The 18,261-nt window shown below is 40.0% G+C and overlaps 1 protein-coding gene across 1 annotated transcript in view; it reads right to left on the reverse strand.

Moving 5' to 3' along the window:
• slc44a5b (solute carrier family 44 member 5b) overlaps positions 1–18,261 on the reverse strand; it is a 35,128-nt gene that overhangs the window by 2,776 nt on the left and 14,091 nt on the right. Inside the window, exons 3-21 of the mRNA XM_073476373.1 lie at positions 13,322–13,395; positions 11,620–11,704; positions 11,213–11,297; positions 10,965–11,078; positions 9,174–9,234; positions 8,967–9,090; positions 7,252–7,335; positions 6,844–6,956; positions 6,096–6,227; positions 5,882–5,981; positions 5,673–5,765; positions 4,834–4,921; positions 4,037–4,299; positions 3,749–3,843; positions 3,541–3,644; positions 3,346–3,419; positions 2,901–2,971; positions 2,177–2,265; positions 1,550–1,634 (exon numbers count right to left, since the gene is read on the reverse strand). Coding sequence (XP_073332474.1) covers positions 1,550–1,634; positions 2,177–2,265; positions 2,901–2,971; positions 3,346–3,419; positions 3,541–3,644; positions 3,749–3,843; positions 4,037–4,299; positions 4,834–4,921; positions 5,673–5,765; positions 5,882–5,981; positions 6,096–6,227; positions 6,844–6,956; positions 7,252–7,335; positions 8,967–9,090; positions 9,174–9,234; positions 10,965–11,078; positions 11,213–11,297; positions 11,620–11,704; positions 13,322–13,395 — 1,934 coding nt within the window. The remainder of the gene's footprint in view (positions 1–1,549; positions 1,635–2,176; positions 2,266–2,900; positions 2,972–3,345; positions 3,420–3,540; positions 3,645–3,748; positions 3,844–4,036; positions 4,300–4,833; positions 4,922–5,672; positions 5,766–5,881; positions 5,982–6,095; positions 6,228–6,843; positions 6,957–7,251; positions 7,336–8,966; positions 9,091–9,173; positions 9,235–10,964; positions 11,079–11,212; positions 11,298–11,619; positions 11,705–13,321; positions 13,396–18,261) is intronic.

Consider the following 18,261-nt stretch of genomic DNA (forward strand, 5'->3'; position numbering starts at 1 on the left):
TATTATACTTAGTATTAAAACAGCACTACATCTGAACCATCCAATAAAAAATTTACCAAAAATGGCTTTGACATCCTTTTATAAACTGTATCGCAAAAGGTTCCTGGTGTTAGGTCTAAAACCACAGAGTAAGAGGAACATCTTTTTTTTTTTTTTTTCCACAACTAGGCACATAAACTAGTGGCTGCATTCAGAAGTTTCCTGAAAACGGTCAGGTTCTGTTCAAATTTTAAGCAAAAGAAAATAAATTAAAAAAATCATAAAATATCTTTTGAAGTCTTGACCTCCCACAAAAGTCTCTGTCTGGTTTACAGTACATCTATGACCATAATGGAAACTTTGAAATGATTGTGACTTCTTTTTTTTTTTCGTTCTTTTTTTTTTTTTTTTTTATAAATGATGTAAAATATGAGAAACCTGTTTTGCTAAGTGCAGGATTACACACCATTTTTGGATCTGTGTGTTTGTGTTAGTATAAATACTGTGGATCAAAACAAACCTATAAAACCAATGGTAAACATCAATAGCCAGCAAAATAATCATGCTAGACAAAAGAAATAAATCACATGGTTCTTTTCCCATATGTGAAAGTGCATACACTTTTACACAAGAAGACCAAAGTGCGACAAGAGGGTGCCCCATAAGTCCACCACTGTTTCATAGTGATGCCTTATGCCGTAGTCCATCAGTGGCATCTGTACATGTTAAGGTCCTCATGTTTGTTTGGGTAAAAATGCTTCTATCATATTCATCTCAGCCTGTGCGTCCGTCCTGCGAGTTTGACACGTACCCTCTCAGTAAGGCAGAGGTCAGCAGAGAATACAGAGAAGAAAAAAAAAGAAAGAAGAACAAAAGCGTGACAGAAAAAAAGGCAAGTATCTGAGTTGGCTCAAGAGAGGAAGTAAACAGAGGTCTTTTTCTAGTCCCCCATGCCTTTTCTGTGAAGAACTGACATACAAGCATGTCCTTTCATGTCCACGCCATCCCTGACCAGGCTGGGATGCATCCGGTTTTGTTGTTTAGCCCTACAGTACTTGCTCTCAAACGTCCAGACCCCCCCACACACACATAGAGTAGATATGGAGAAGTGAGTGAGAGAGTCAGCAGTTCAGTAAAATGGCTGTACATTGCTCAGGAGGCAGTGCCTAGTGTTGCACTCTCCTCTCCTTTGCGAAGGATCTTGTGCAGGCCGGGAGACATGTAGTAGGGCCTGGAGGAAGACCCGTCATTCCTCTCCAGGTCTTCACCTGAGACCAGGTCCCAGCACAGGAGAGGAAGAGCAGGAAGAGCAGACAGCGTGCAGAGTGACAGGCAGAAAGAGAAAGGAAAGCAAAGGCTTAGTAGGGAAAAATGTCAAGAAAGTCAGGCAGGAATTAAAGAGTGAGCTGGAATCAGTTTAACATTTAGAAGCTGTTTTAAAGAAGGAAAGACTTTGATTCAACTGCTGACAGGCTACATGAATTTTAATCTTTAACCATCAAAGCAATACTCAACATACGTTGTCATATTCTCACACTGTGTCATGTAAAGTACTTAACTTAATACTTACAAAAGCACAGGAACAATGTGTCCACACACATGGCATAGACGTTAAAAAAGCCATGTGCAATCATGTAGGATCCAAATATCACCGTCTGAAAGAATCAATAGGTTGCCATCAGTGGGTTATATTACCAAGACTGTTTTGTTATGTGACCACAAAAATCTGCATACAAACAAAACCAAAAACAATAAAATGATTATGACCTGCGAGTCATAAATCCTTCATCAACTAATTAACTTGTGCAACGTAATCTGATCTTAAAGAAGTGTGAATTCTCTCTGTTCCAGAGACAGCTGAGCTGTTAGACATGGTGTTATAAAGGATGAGGAAAGAAATCAGATCTCACTAACTGGGCCAATCAGTGCCATCCAAAAGTGTGACAAATGTAAAGGCATAAAATGAGCTACATATAAAATATGTATGGTATATTATGTGATTAAAAGTGGATTTTCATTTCATACATTTTCCACACTAATGCTCCAGTTTCATTTGAATCTTTTCATCTTTTGTGAGCACAGTGAATCGTCCAAGTCAGAATACAAACATATCTCAACTTGCATGAAAGTTGATTTAGGCTCTGCTGTTATTGCTGGTACATTTACTCATTAAATAGCCCATATTTGAATTTCTTACCAGAAGGGGGACCCAGAAGTAATTTAGGGATGGTACCTCCTCTTGAATGACTGGTATTTTATGTGTGAAGAAGAAAAACGCAAGAACACCTGGAAAAGATAAAAATAAATAAATACACAAATTACTAGCAGAGATGAGAAAAACAGGTGACACATCACATACTATGGCCACAGTGGCAGAAATGCAACACCTTTAACCCTCATGTCATCAGAGACCACACAAGTGTATACATCAAGACATGTTTAAAAAGTTCAGAAAGTATAAAGTGTTTAATACCAAACATAAATACATGTGGACAAATCAAAGAGAATGGTTTCAACAGGCAGCAAAAACTATTTACAGTAATGAAGATTCTTTTAATTATGGGGCTCCAGAAGACTTACTTTGGTACAAGGAGCTCAATACTTATTTGTACAGAAAAGGGTAACTACTAGGATACATTTGGATTAATGTTTAAATTAAGATCTTATAAATTGAACTAAATGTAAGGCTTTCTAAAATGTGATCTAAGAGATTTTCAAAGACCTGAGCAACAGCAAATCTAAACCTATAATGACGTAAACTGAGCGGAGGCAGAGTATGTGCGAGGCAAAAATAACTGGGACTGAGAAGATTTATCATCATCTTAATATTCAGGAGGATGTCTCATCCTGTCTCTTCTGCACTTTTTCATCTGCGTCCCTGTTGATGCCACTTCACAGGCTGCGGTTGACATGAAACTCACCAACACTTCCTGAAATAAGCAGTTTTCCAAGGAAGAGCAGAAAGTCTGTCACCTTGTCCAGGACAGCCACCCTACAGAGGAGGAAGAGAAAAGCCAGAGAATAGTGAAGGCATCGTCACGCACTGCGACACAGACTGAGGAGAGATCTATGAAAGTACAAACAGCATTAAACACATGATGGCTAGTGGGGTATTAAGGACAAATACTTCTTAAAACACTCAATTCTTGATTGTTTAAAAAATAATTGTTTTTATTTTGTCAGCCTGGAATGTTAACTGAGTAAAAAAGAAAAAACAACCAAAAGAAAGACATTTTACCCATCTAAATGGAAAAAATTTAACTTTATGGTATGCTAAGCCACATTGAGAGTGTGTCTCAGCAGCCGTAATCTGTACACTCTCCCTTCTTAGACGCGTGGATCTGACAGATTTAAGAAATTTCTTACCGAATAATATTCCTCATCAAAAGGCAGAAAGACTCCTTAGAAGAGGTGCAGAAGCTCTTTCCATATATTGCTATCTGTAAGTGAGAATAAACAGTGCTTGGTAGAGTGTAATTACAAGCAAACTAACAGCTGAACTGCTAACAGATTGCAAACATTTAGTACAAAGTATAGGCAAACAGATGTTTCTTAACTCACCATAATGTATGCATTTCTGTTTATAAACTTGATGAAACGTTCCAGGCAATAGAAGCAGCACTTGAGGCAGCAAAACAGGAACCGAGCGCATGCATTTTGAGAACCTGGGAACACATCGTCAATCATCAACATCTCTTTTGAAATAATCAGTAGTCAGTAGACTACTGTTAGAGTGGGAAAATTTGAGTTTTAAAGAGTTACAGCTTACCTTTGAGTTTGTGATCCAGGTACTCGAGAACAATTCGGGCCATCTGCACCACAGCAAGTATTAGAGAACCAAAGGCGAGAGAACCTGTGTGGTAACTGTGACACAAGAAACAAAAAGGAATAAAGGCGTTTGAACATCATGTGTATATTCAAAAGATGCTTGTATATGGAAAAATATCTTATTTTAATGTGTTATTTACAAGGCAAGCAGGTTCAGTCCCAAATTTGGGGGATTTTAGGGGTAAACATGTACTCCTATATACACGACTGGCTTGTTACAGCGCCTTACCGTATGGCTCTACTGAAAGAGGAGTAGAGCGGGCAGGCAGGGATGTCGTTCGGCTTCTTCAGGGCCCAGTAGTAGGACGCGAAGGCCCCAGCCAGAGTGCACTGGCCCAACGCGATGGTAAAGTTGACCAGCCAGAGGAACGCGAACAGGTTACACAGATGGAGGACTAGGATATAACGGTGGTACACACTCTCCCCACCATAGAAGGCGAACATGCATTGTGACCCGGGGCAAACTTTGGTAATATTGGTCTGACTGAAGGTCTGAAAGAAAGCAACAGAGTGATGTGATGTAATGCTTGCTTAAATGTTTCTGTTATACTTAAAACTACTCAACCACAGAAAAACACAACTTCTTGGCTTTTTCTGACACTCTCCCTTAGTTTTTTGCATATCAATGAATCATTTCCTCATGTATGGCTTCCAGGTAATCCTGCATTTATTAAAAGTTGTGTGGCCAGGCAGCATTTTAGATGCTCACATTACCTTACACAAACCGGGGAGGGCAGGCAGGTTGATAAATAACATCTGTCAAATAAGCCACCATAGCTATCAGCCACTATTGTGAACTCTATTTACATCAGAAACACAGCTACCAGATATTACTTGTAGGCAATAAGAAGAAGCTATTACAATTGCTTTGATTGATTACATCTGGGAGTGTGATGAAGTGGCAGAAAAATTACACAGTTATGAAAACAAAGAATCCGTGACACTAGATTCTGAAAATAAAACGACTAAATAATAACAATTTCACCAGTAAATTCACGTCATTGTGTGACAGAGTGGTGGACTAACCTTTGGACTGCATGTGAGGTTGGCATACATGCATGTATCATCAGTAGGTGTGACCTTGTAGACTGCATTACCAGATGATGCTAAGAAGCTGAGGGCAAACTAGTTAAGGTAAAGGGATATGTCTTACACACAACAATCACTGACTACTGATAAAAACATAGTCAGTTTTCTTTTAATACTTTAGTTACAGGCTACTTGCACAAAGTCATCTCATTCGTAAAGGCATTACCATGCTCAGTCAAAGGCTGTATTCAGAACAAATCAGGCATTGCAGTGATTAGTGCAGGATGGTGATACATTGTGGGAAACTGGAAGAATGTGATCATCTGGTCCATGAACTCCTGGATAGCAGTCTCAATGGCTCCGGCTTGGATGGAGAAAGCCTCCTTGGAGGAGTTGTTGCCTACAACTCCTCCAAGCATGATATTGATGGAGGCACCAAGCAACATAATAGAAACAGAAGAATTTTGGCTAACCTCTGAATTCAAAGTGAAAGTGGGGATTGGGTTTTTTTGCTGAAACGCCTGATTTGGTCTGAATGAGGCAGATGAAGACATGAGACACATGAACATCAGCTTGTTTCCATTTTGCTCTTGCTTTAAAAAAAAATCTATATCTTATCTGTATCTTATCCTATTCAGTGTCTATAACTGCATTATATCTATTACAGTAGTGAACGATCTGTTCACTGGTTTCTATTAACGATCTTATGGATAATCTCAACCAAACTTGGTGTAGTGTTTTAATTGTAAACCTATGACAGATGACATGAAAGCAGCAGAATTCCTATACTTCCCTGGATAAAACAGCTCATCAGTGAGATGCAGTAGGAAGGATACACTGCTGTGACAGCCCAGTAAGCGATGCAGATGGCCAGAAGGAAAAAGGTGATAATAGGGTAGAAGAGAGTGGTCATGATGTGGCTGATGGCCCTAAAAACAAGACAGATCAAACATCTTTCTTAATTGTGTGTCATATGTACAATTCAAAGGAGTCAAACACACAGTTTAATTCTAAAGGAGACAACAGAGCTTTTATCCATACTTACTTGCTTCCCTCCTCCAGTAATGCAATAGCGATGCGCAGCCTCATCCTCAGAAATATCACCATAATGAAAAGGATGACCTCAATCACAGATAGTGAAATCACTACGAAACAAATATGTTTAATTATTAGTCAATGCACATACAGCACACATGTTTTGACATGTGACTTTAGCATTCAAGTGTGAAGTAAAGGTATGGTAGTGGATGACGACATACTGAAGATGAGCCACGTTTGGCTGAGCTGAAGGTAAATGCTGAAGTCTGTGTGGAGGCCGATATCAGAGATGGTGACATCAGCGCCCGGCTTCCCGATCAGGGTGTCATACTCCCAGTAGCAGTGCCAGATACCTGAGAGACACAGAGAGAGAGAGTATAAGAGCCAGAAAAGGATGCAACAAGGTAAGAAAAAACTAAATCTGCCTCGGGGTGCCATAACAAAAGAACTGCTCACAGCTGAGCACAGCTAGAATTACTGCATCACAGTTGTATGCCTCCGTGTACCAGTCATGTAGCTGTTCCTGAGAAACGGCATCCAATAATAGCCAGAACATTTTTTTTGCAAAATATTATGATGTCACAGTAAAGTTGACCTTTGACCTTTTGAAGGTCATCACTTGATCATTTTATCCTATTAGATATTTTATGTAATTTTTTTTGGTCAAACTTTTATGAATTGTTGAGCAATTTCCCAAAATGTGTTCTGTGAGTGACCTTGACCTTTGACCACTCAAATCTAATCAGTTCATCTTTGAGTCCAATTAGACATTGCTTCCAAATTTTAAGAAATTCCCTCAAGGCATTTCTGACACATGTTCATACGAATGGAATGTACGGTTGTACACGTAATGCCTACGGGCACGGCTATCGCTGCCACAGAAGTCTAATATAAAAATGTGGGCAGCATCTCCAACATGTATATAGGAGCTACTGGCAATGTGGGTTACTGTCTGTGGTGCACACTCACCGTAGTTGAGCGCACCAAAGACACCGAAGATAGTGAGCCACAGGAGCACGCTAGCAGTGTAGCGCAGCAGCAGGATAAATAGCAGACTAACCACCATGGTTATCACCAGACCACTGCAATGACATGAACACATCGTTACTGGAAACCGACCTGAATTTGAACAGTAACGAAATTAGTTTAGTCTTAATAATCCATTTAGTAACATGATCTGTAAATAATAATTGATCAGATCAACTGTTGTAAATTCCATCAGTCTTGGGCCTCAAGCAGAAAAGACAGTGGGAACCACTTGTATGCAAAAGTTACAGGGGTTTTCATCAGTTTTGTCATTAATTTCACTGGATTCTCCACCCACAGACAGCCACTATAATCCACAAAACAAGTTAAAACATTAACAATTATTCTCACATTAAGATCCAGTCCCAGGAATTTGCATAATCCTCAAAGATCTTCATGCCAACTTCTTTGGCATTAAGCAGATTGGCCAAACCTCTGAGAGGGAGAAACAAGGTGAGATGAGAAAAAGTGGGAAAGAGAAGAGGTGACAAAAAAGAATGTTAATAAGGACACAGAGGGGCTGTGGCATGTTTGTGCTACTGCCTGCAATATTTTAGATACTAAGGTTTCTCAAAAAACATTTTGACACTATTCATCTTTAATGTTGTCACTGTGGAACGAAGATGAATACAGTTCCAAAATGCTTTTGATATTCTCAGCTTTGAGACCTACTCATCAGGTTATGAGAGGGAACATATTTCAGTTTCATATTAAAGAGTCACTAAACAGCATTAGTGTTACTGAAGCACTACTGAGCAATGATTTCTTCAGTATGGCTGTAAATGGTTTAGCAGTGTGTTACTGAATGATACAGAGGAGCATTTAGTGGAATATCACATATAAATGGATGTTATTTCTGTTCACAGTATAGGTAACTCTTCAATAACTAATGGGTTTGATGGGTTTTACTTGTCACCTAAATTCATCTGTTTGACACCTCAAAATGACAATAAATCTAACAAGAAACTTTTCCCTGACACCTTTCCAGACACACTGCCCTATGACTCAGATAAATCTCCAAAGTACAGACGGATGAGGGAAAGAGGACAAGCTAACATTGCTATGGGACAAACAGAACACTACAGGCTAAAAAAAATGATGGAGAGCTCTAATTTAGCTCCCTAAAGGTCACTGAAACCCTGTCACTGGCAAGGACTTGGATCATGTCCAGCACTGTTACACAAACTTGCATTCTCATCTATCCATATATCTGTACAAAGGGAGCAGACCTACAGACCACCAGGGGGCACCACACCACTCCCTATTTTATTTGACACACTGCACAGCCATTCACATACAGTTGTAGCAGATGACTTGATGTTTTGAAGTTGATATTTGCCACAAACAGTTGTATCAATCTGTCCTAATTCCTGTCCACTGTTGCAGGTGGAGGGACGCAGGAACAGATTCATCACGCTGAAGAGCACGAGTGGGAAGGTTAGTCTACACAAAGCTAGTGGCTAAAGTGGAGGCAAAGTTAAAAAGCTGAAATAAATCATTTTTGAAACCTTTCCACTCCTTGCTGCACGGCAGTTACTTGGCTACAAGAAGAAAAAGCATTAAAGAACATTACATTTTCTGAGTAACAAACAAAAGTTGATCACAGCAAACACAGAATCATGTATTTTTAGAACATCAGCTCATTGGTTTAAATACATGATTTCTCTGCTTATCCAAAGTTTGCTATCTCAGTCCATTAACATGTTGATAGCGTAGACTCACACAGCAGTTGTTGTAAGCTTGTAGGTGCCACTGAAGTTCTACTCATGAACTTGCGGGTAAGCTGTATTTTCATGCAATAAACATGCAAATGGCTGAATGTGGTTGGACACATTCCTGGGCATCAGTTGTGAACTTGTCCTACCCTGTAATATCTTTCCAGAACTCTCTGGGTTCAGAGTTGGCAGCCCTATTGACAGTATAATAGTTTTAAAACACTTCATTTTACAGGGTAGATTATTGCAAATTCCTTTACTACAGCAAGAATGCTGTTTCTCAATCAAATGAATGTTTTCTGGTCAAACAACAAGGATTACAAAAAAATGTTGCAGGGTTGCAGATCTTACTTGGCAGCTTCTTTGAGGTCGCTGACACTTCGCTCCTTGTTGTGTCCGTCTTTGAAGAGGGTCTGATTGGCTACAGTCAAAATTCCATTTCTCGTAATGAAATCGGGGAAGCACCGCTGAAGGACTGAAACACATTTTTAAACATTTTGTTAATGTCTTTAGGGCCTTGGCAAACAAATAATGATCTTTTGCTGGTTATTTACTTACAAGGTCTGCTTGGCACGATCATAGACGGGCAGTCTTCATCTCGTATGACTTCTGCAGCTGACTGAAAGGGAAGATGACGATTCAAATAACTGAAAACAATGTGACACAGTATTTATCATAGTTCGTGAATGAGTGGAGGGATTTTTCCATTCACTTAACTGATCTTTCCTCTCATGTAGGTTTCAGTATTTATGCTCAACTCTGTGTGGTTTGCTGTTGTTTGTAATTTGTGTGGCGAAACGATAGCTTGTTTGCACAATTAAGGCTGCAAATTTATTAGTGTGCTCCAGTCCCCCTCCTTTCTCTGAAAGTTTGCTGTCCTCAAGCTGAGAAGCACCTGATTCAGCCGCATTTTCCTGAAAGACGCGTGGGGAATCCTGTTTTTGTTTATATTTTGTGTTAGGGAGAACACTGACTGAGGAGACATTACAAGTGAAACAGGGTAAAAATTTTAACTGATAAATATCACCATGAAACTTCACCAGTTGATTACTTAGGTTAAGACAATTACCCTTTGTATTACAACTTTATTAAAATTTAATGTTTAAATATGCAGAACAGAAATCTGAACATTTGATAGCCAAGTCAAGCCAGAATACAAAAGAAAAAAGAATACAAAAGCATAACTGGAAACTTTGGTCTATGCAAGTGCTACTGAACTGCTGCTATTTTTTAGAAAACAGCCTTTAAAGATATGAATTGTTCCATACATTTATAAACAAAAAGTAAGACAGTAGGATACATCTTTTAACCAAGAGATATCACCTTGAAACTTCCCCAGATGATTACTTTCATTAGACAGCTTTTTTGTATTACAATTTTTCAGATAGTTTATGTTTAGTTACGCAAATCAGCCAATCTCATTAAATATGCACTGATTTGCATTTATTTCCAACACAGAAAACCGAAACTAAAATAAAAAACTTAATGTGCATTTTGGACATTTCCTATTCACTAGTCTGAAAGAGGACATGTTATGGAGGCAAAAAAAGAGCACAAAATCTCAAAATTAACCAGTGAACAAAAAAACAAAAAAAACAAAAAACATAATCTTATCTGTATAACTCCTTCAAACATAACCATAAGTTTGAGGTTATTTACTTATGAAACAGTGTATCAATTTTTTTTGGATTGCTTCCATAAAAATAAATACAGTTTATTCTCGTCAACCAAATAATATATATCAGTCACATTTTTACAAATATAAAATAGCTCTTATTTTCAGAACAAACTCACAGACAGAGCTTGCTTCAGCACTGTTTAATTGACAGTGACTATAGCGTTGGTATCATTTATATCATTATTCCTGCACAACACCAAGAAATCTGATGTGACAGAGTTGGACCGAATCCAGTCTGATGTAACACTGTAACACTCGATGATGTGGTAAGGGAAATCAGTATTTCTGTTCAAACTGTTTGAAAGAGCTGTTAGGTGCTCCCACACGCCACCTCACTCTCTGGTTCTTACACACCATCTCGCCAACGTCACTGAGCTGCTGCCAGCCGACAGAAGAGGGCTGTGATGTGCATCACCGCCAGCTCACTTCCGCCTGTCTCTCGAAGCACATTCAAATGAGCTCTTCATTATAATGACTGGTGAAATCTGAGGATGTCTGAAAGCTATACTAGGCATGATGTTCTTGTCTCTTTTCATATTTGATCAAAAGTGCATCTACAAAAAAAGGAAGAATGTGTAAACTTTTGTAATTAAGACATGAGGCTCTATAAAAATCTAAACATCATCTAGTTTGGAAGAAGGCAAAACAGACCTCTAACCACTTGCTCTCACCTTGCTGCCAATCTCGAAGCCCGGCTTGCAGAATTGCCTGTAATATTCCCAGTTTTTGGTATTCCACGCATCCAGGAGAGTTGCAAATCTGTCAGGGCACTTGGAGACACAGAGCTGCAAGAGACAACGCATCCTCTTAATGAGAAAGCCCATCAATCTTGCATAATCAAGCGTGGAGGAAAAGTTGGAGGGCAACATAAAGCAGTGTAAGAATGTGCTGCTAGAGGGGCCATCACTCAAACTCTTACCTGGGTTGTAGGGCACTGGAGGTTAATTAAAACTGCAGGATTGGCACATTTCAACATGTTGAAGTAGAATAATATGGCTTTGTGTCTGTGGAGACAAACAAGGAAGACAGAGAGAGAGGTCTGATTATTTAGAAGGCTTTACAAGATTGAGAAATCAGTGCATTACTCTGCAATGTTTTATCAGCAAGTATTTAAGCGCACACACACACACACACACACACACACACAAAATCAGAGAGAGTGAGAGAGTGTGCCGTGCCTGCCATAATTAATCACAACCCATCTCCATGTATTGTGGCCGAAGTCTTTTGTGAGTGTAAAGATAACAATGGAAAGCTGACAGACGAATTGAGGAACATAATTATTTCAGTGTATGACAATTTAAGAACAGATATTTTTCCACTCACGCATTGGGGGTGTTCTGGTGGCCACAGAACTGACCGTGGCTGTCGGTTGGATAGACGACCTTCCTGGGGTCGCCATGGATCCAGGCTGAAACATAACACAACAGTTTCTCTTTTGAACTGCACAAACTTCAACATGTGTAGCCATTCTAGACAGATACTGCCTTATTCTACCTGCTAAGGTGCACAAGGCTACTGGTCAACACATTACCTTTCTTTTCAGATTCTCTGTGGTCCTAAATTACACAAAGGAGAGCTTGTCTCTTGTTGTAACAGAGAAAACGATCAGCTACCTAAAAGCATTGTATTATTAACCCTGTCTAAATCAATAGTATTCCTTTTTTTTCATGTTTGTCTCTCTGTCAATTAACCAAAGCACAATTAACAAGACAGCATTGAAAATTATTTGGAGGATTGCATGTATTCATTTCAATTAAGAAGCAACATCCACACACATAGAAAGACAAAACACAAAATCAATCCAGTTTAATTTGTTTGGTTCTTTTTCTCCAGGCAGGAGTAGCTGTAACCCTGAAATTCAATTTAGAAAGCAATTCTTATTTGCCCAACATGAACAACACAGTGTTAAGGCCTTTCACCTTGCCAGTCAATGAAGGGTTGCACTGACTGTGAGACAACAAAGGCTTCTACAAATGTTTGACACAACAAGGATGACGAAACTGAAAAGAACACTAAATTCTTCAGCTGATTACAGTCAAGTCAGTGTTTATTTCAAGTCACATCCATTGTCATGCCCTCTGCCCTTTTTAAATTATTGGGAAACAGTAAGTCCTTCCCATGTCCCATGCCAAGATAGAGACGTGACCCCACTGACAACGAGCTGGCACAGGACAGCACTTGGTGACACAGCATTGGGACTTCATTTCACCCTAATTTGTGATGTATATCATACTTGTGCTTAAAAGAGGGAGAAAAGACATGTGCGGTCAGGTGTGCTGGATAAAAGAGAATATACATTTGTATGGGAAAGGATTAAAGGACAACAATGGAAGAGAGGACTAAAGGCAGAAAGACAGAAAGGGAGAAAAATTAACAAGGGGAAAGAATGAGAAAAGTGTAAAGAGCAAGAAAGAAAGAAGAGCTGATGGGGAAATTTAGAAGACTGCATGGCCACAGTCAGCTGGACAAAGTAGACTTTAGTTCACTCGAGTGTGATGGAGTGAATTAAATGGCTTCAGGAAAATTTGAATGAAATAAGGGCCACAGGGAATCACTGGTCATTCAGTCAAAAACTCGACAGGGACATCAGAACAGAGTGAGCCACACAAGTTGCATGTGGTGGTGAAACTCCCACATTAAAAGAATAGCCCATTCTCTGGGGGAGCTACATTTCTCAACTCCCCCACACGTTGAACAATCAGACATTTTGTTGAATCATTCATCATGAAATTATGAATAACAAGAAAACAACACACAGACGGTTTTCCTACTTAAGTGTCTGTGCACACTGTGGAGAGGAGCAGGGCCATTTTGTTTGTGGTAAATTATTGCCACTTTTCACCTTTCCACTCCTTCCAGCAGCTAGATGATTTGCTCCATATACCGAGGCAGCGCGGGAGAAGTGAGCAATTCACACTTCCAGGCCACAACCACACCAGAACATATCACCACTGTTCTGCATGTGCGGATTTGTGTCATTATGAAACTTTGTGTGATGTAATCAGCAGCAATGTGTCAAACTCACCAACTGTACCCAGAGCGATGTAGCCGAGGATGACGATGATGAAAATAACACAGCAAACCACATCAGTGCAGCTCCTGGGAAAAAAATACAAAAAAACAAAATGCGTAAAAACAAACGTGTGACATGGGAAAACCAAGATTGCAAGAGGAAATTAATTTTAGTTATGAATGGCTGCTCATTGAGTAATTAGATGTATTAATGCATCCCCCAGGGGAATTGGGATTTTGTATCATCTTGAGGACAAAAGAAAAGTGTTTTGTGTGTTAAACCATTTCTTGTTGGTAATCATGACATTGCTGCTGTAGGGCAGGTGAGTGTGAGCTCTATATCTGGGTGCAGTGCTTGCTACCAGGCATGACAAGGTGTCATCTGTATACTGTGTTTTTAGAGAAACTGAAGGGGAGCTCTACTGACTTTCTAATGAGACCCTGAATCCCCCCTCCCTCTTGAGTTAACTGTCCCACAGGCACAGAAGCAGCTATTTGAAGACTGCCTCTGCTGCTAGTTTAAAGCAGAGTCTCTCTCTCTCTCTGAGACTTTCTTCACCGTCTCACTGTCTCTCTCCCAGACAAAGCTTTCTTCCCCTTCTTTCCATGCTGAGAGAAGCTGTCAGTCCAGCCCCTTCTTTCAAAACTATTCAGACTATGAGCACTGAGCCCAGCCTCAAAAAAAGCCAAGCTCAATCCACTGTGCCCCAGCAGTTCAATACAAGGGACATATGCAGCCTCACCCTACAACACACACCACACAAATTGACTTGAGAACCTCATCTCCTCCAGCTTTCAACAGTTCTCTTCTTTCATCCTGAGGAGCAAGGCCAACGTCAAAAGGGGACCCGAGCTCAGAGATGTGACAGTGTTTCCTCTGTAGTTCTTTAAGGAATAGATTGTCCTTGTTTTGTATGCAGTATGGTTACATGGTTCTATACAGGCTTCACAATAATCCCCCAGAAGACAGTCAAGAGAGACTAGAGCACTGAGGCACACAGAGGATATCAGCTGAGGATCAATTTATATAAAGAACAGCTTAAATGGACATTAATGTTTTTACATTAAGATGCAAACAAGAAACAAACATGACTAATTAGACTGTATGCTCCGTGTAGCCCCTTAGATTTAGGGTCAGCCGTGTAATTTAAGCTTGCACTGCAAATTATTCTGGTTTGCAAGTGCCGCTGCAATTAAGAGCTGCTTTTTTTTTTTTTTTTTTTAATGATACTGCATTAATAACTGCAGTATAAATCTCTGTTAACAGGTTTCTCTGGAAGATTGGTTTGCTGAACTTAGCAATATCGAGGACTGCAAATCTTTTTTGTCCCAACAGGACTGCTACTACTCCTTGTTTCTTATTTCAGAATGAGATGACTCCATTATCACCACTCCTTTCCGAATTGCGTGAAGACTTTAGATACCTGTGTAGTCAAAATGGGAAATCTCCACTCATAACCTGCGCAGCACATTTGGAGCTGATTATAATAATATGACCCACACGTCATCTGCTCCGTATCTTCAGGCAAACATCCCAACATAAGCTGAAACCTCCAACAGATGACATTGGATGACAGAGGAGCAGCTGACTGCCATAAGAAATAAGGCTTAGAGACTTGTGACACATATCAAGGTGTAAGCTATTTTTCGGAAAGCACAGCAATTATTTTCTGGAGATAATAGAGAGTCAAATAGAGTAAAAGTGGGCACAGCTCTGCCTGGTGAAGACAGTTTCACACTGAGATTGAATATGAGGAGCATAAAGACAAACTGCCGCACTACCTCCAAAGCTGATGCTGATACTGTGCATATTATTAACAAAGGGAGACAAGGGAGCACCATTTCATTTCATTCAAAGAAGAATAAATGGAAGAGCTGTCGGGGTTGCCATGGCGATGGTTGCATTACTCGTCTTTCAATCCCTCCCCTTCCTTTAGCTGGTAGATAAGTTAGCTATCACTCAGCCACACATCATAGGTGATTAGGGGGGTATGAGGGGTGGGAGTCTGAAGTCGACCTTGCCTCTCCTACAACGTAATGTGACTGTTACTGTAGATCTGATTCCCTCAACTCCCTCATATAGACACGACTGCATTATTAAGACAAAGTGCAAACACAGCACCACAGTGCTCCTGCAGTACAAAGTCACCTTTGAAGCATCAGTGAGTGGTGAAGAGAAGCTGACAAAGTGAGGAGAGTGAAAACAATTCTGCTTTGTTGTCTTATCTCAGGAAAGCAGGCCACACGGCCCAGATCAGATCCAAAAATATAGTCAAACCGCAAATCTATTCGGACCCCAACCTGGCCTCACTCCCAAACTTCAGATCTCCTCAGATGTCACTTACACACACTTTCACAGGGAGCAAAGCATCCCTCTGCTTGTGTACTGTACTGGCAGGCAGTGCTGCTTTGAAAGAAACAAACAAAAGAAATCAGCACTGGAAGCTCTGTCAGTGCAATAAGAAACTTTTGTGTCAGTGTTATATTTGCAAGGCTGATTTTCAGCAGGAGCCAAGGTGACACAGATGGCAGCAATGCCACAGAGTAGCATGGGTTCCATTGTGGTGTGAATCTGCCAGCCTGTCCCTGCTTTGTCACAGACATTTAACAGGAAGTAATATTTGGAGGGCCAGATTTGCACACAAAAGGGTATATCTCATGGTCAAGAGAGCAAAGAGGGACATTAGTTCAAGTACGCTGCTTGAACGCAAAGGTCCTTTAGATAAGTTGTCACACATGCTGTGGTGGCTGAGGGCACCTGATTTGCAGTTATTTGGTTTGATGTGCACATTTAAGGCCTGCACGATATGCAGTTCAGTATTGTGATGATAATATGCTTTGCAATAACTAAGGGCGCATTCACACCAGCCTTGTTTAGTCCGGTTAAACCGAACCCTGGAGCGTTTGCCCCATGGTGCGGTTTGTTTGGGTCGGTGTGAACGCTGGCCTCGAACTCTGGTGCAGACCAAACAACCGCACCCTGGTCCGCCTCGTAGAGGTGGTCTCGGTCTGCTATCAAGCGAACTCCAGAGCGGATTATTTCTGGTGTGTACAGTAGCCTATAGGGGCATTCATTCATTCATTCGTTCATTCATTCAAGGAGATGTATGGATTCTATAAACAAGAGCTGCTTTTATGATGAGCCAACTTTGTGATTTTTACACGTTTGTGATTGTCTGCTAACACAGATGCCAAACACTGTTTTACCTTTAGATAGTTGGATCTGTTGTACAATGATATGGTTGATTTTGCTGATAAGGTTATTTAAAGAGAATTTTTTTAATTTGCCAATGTAGAAAGAACAACAAAGGTATGAATGACAGATGTGGGCCTATGTATTTCAACAAAGTAAAATAGGAAAAAAAATAGACAGTTTTCTGCTTAGAACAACTTCATTGCCCATTTGTATATAGATTTCTGCATTTACAAGGTACACTGAATGCACCATGAAGTTTCTGTTGGCACCCATCATCTTTGTCATTCAAAACAATGTAGATGTCAGTGCACCCACTAATATCACCAAAGCTTGTTGGAGACTCTAGGCATATTTGTTTTTATTCCATACTATTTTGGTAGACATTTATGCCAGTGTAGTGGATAATAGCTTTCTGAGATTTACTTTACTGAGATTTATAATGAACCACACAGAAAGTGACAGAACAATATAAAAGGCATTATTAACTGACTATACGATCGCAGAGTTGTGGCTTATATTTGACACAGATTATATCCGTATATTATATTTAGTTTAAATTAACACCACGCGGTGTCCGCTTCTGTCTGGCCTTTAGAAGACTGCTCAATAACCACAGACAAGGTAACTTCATTTAGTCATTGAGCTTGCATGAAAACAAGACGACCACAGAGTCGGTTCGCTCCCAGTTCTCATTAAGAAAAGCCTCTGAGCCACAGACACATCAAAGTATCCTTGGTGCCTTCAACCAGCTGTAGCAGTGAAATGGGCTGGAGAGGGTGGGATAAAGAGACACGGGAGGACTGAAACATGCCTTCACAGCAGCCTGCCAGTCTGACATTGAACATAAAAGAGATAAGAGCCTACATTACTGCAGAAAATGACTAAATCATCAAGAAAAGCCTGTGGTGAGACCCTCGAGAGGTTTTGCTCTATTGCAAAAATTCTGCTTTTCATTGTGCGTTGTCTTAAAAAGCAGACTTTATTTTATCCCAAATCGCATACATTGAGTTTTGGAGGTAAAATCCTGAACCTGAAGTTCATACTTCTATGTTTCTTAATGTATATGATGTAATCTGTGAGGCACCATCATTTTTTTTCATTTTTTACATCAGGGTTTTTCAATCTTACTGTGATGTATCCAGAATTATAGCCCTCATGAGGCAGATAGTCGACTGCAGTCCATTAGGAGAAGTGCTACTGTGCTGCCGGTTGAAAAATAGGAGATAGTTCACTATCTCCCTGCGATAGCCCAGGTGATGTGTGGACTACATCTGTTTTGGGTGTATCTGTCTGGTTAATAGCGTGTGTCATTGGTTGAACTCCAGCCACCAGCTTGACTTATGGTCATTGATCTGTGTGGTAGAGTGGAGAGAGCTGCCAGCACTCGGCCTCGATCTTTATTAACGTAGCATGACAAATGATCAATCTATCAGCACCCCGCGATGGGTGCCAAAAAGATTATACAATGGGCAAAATCAATACCCATGTACAAATAACATGTTATCCTTGTGGTATTTACATGTAAATGTACATAGAGTTGAGAATTTATTGAATTTATTTATTGAATTGAATCTGTTTTGTAGATTTCTGCCTCTACTCTTATACAATGTAGGTGAATGGATTTTTGTTTCATTGTGATTATCTTCAGCGATGACAAAATGCCTCTAAAATGTGTGTAAACATTTTTGTAATGCAGTGACTAATTGTGAATTACATGTAAACACAATTTTAATTTCTCCATACAATGCTACATTTTT

This window comes from Pagrus major, chromosome 11, assembly GCF_040436345.1.
Source record: "Pagrus major chromosome 11, Pma_NU_1.0".
NCBI lineage: Eukaryota > Metazoa > Chordata > Actinopteri > Spariformes > Sparidae > Pagrus > Pagrus major.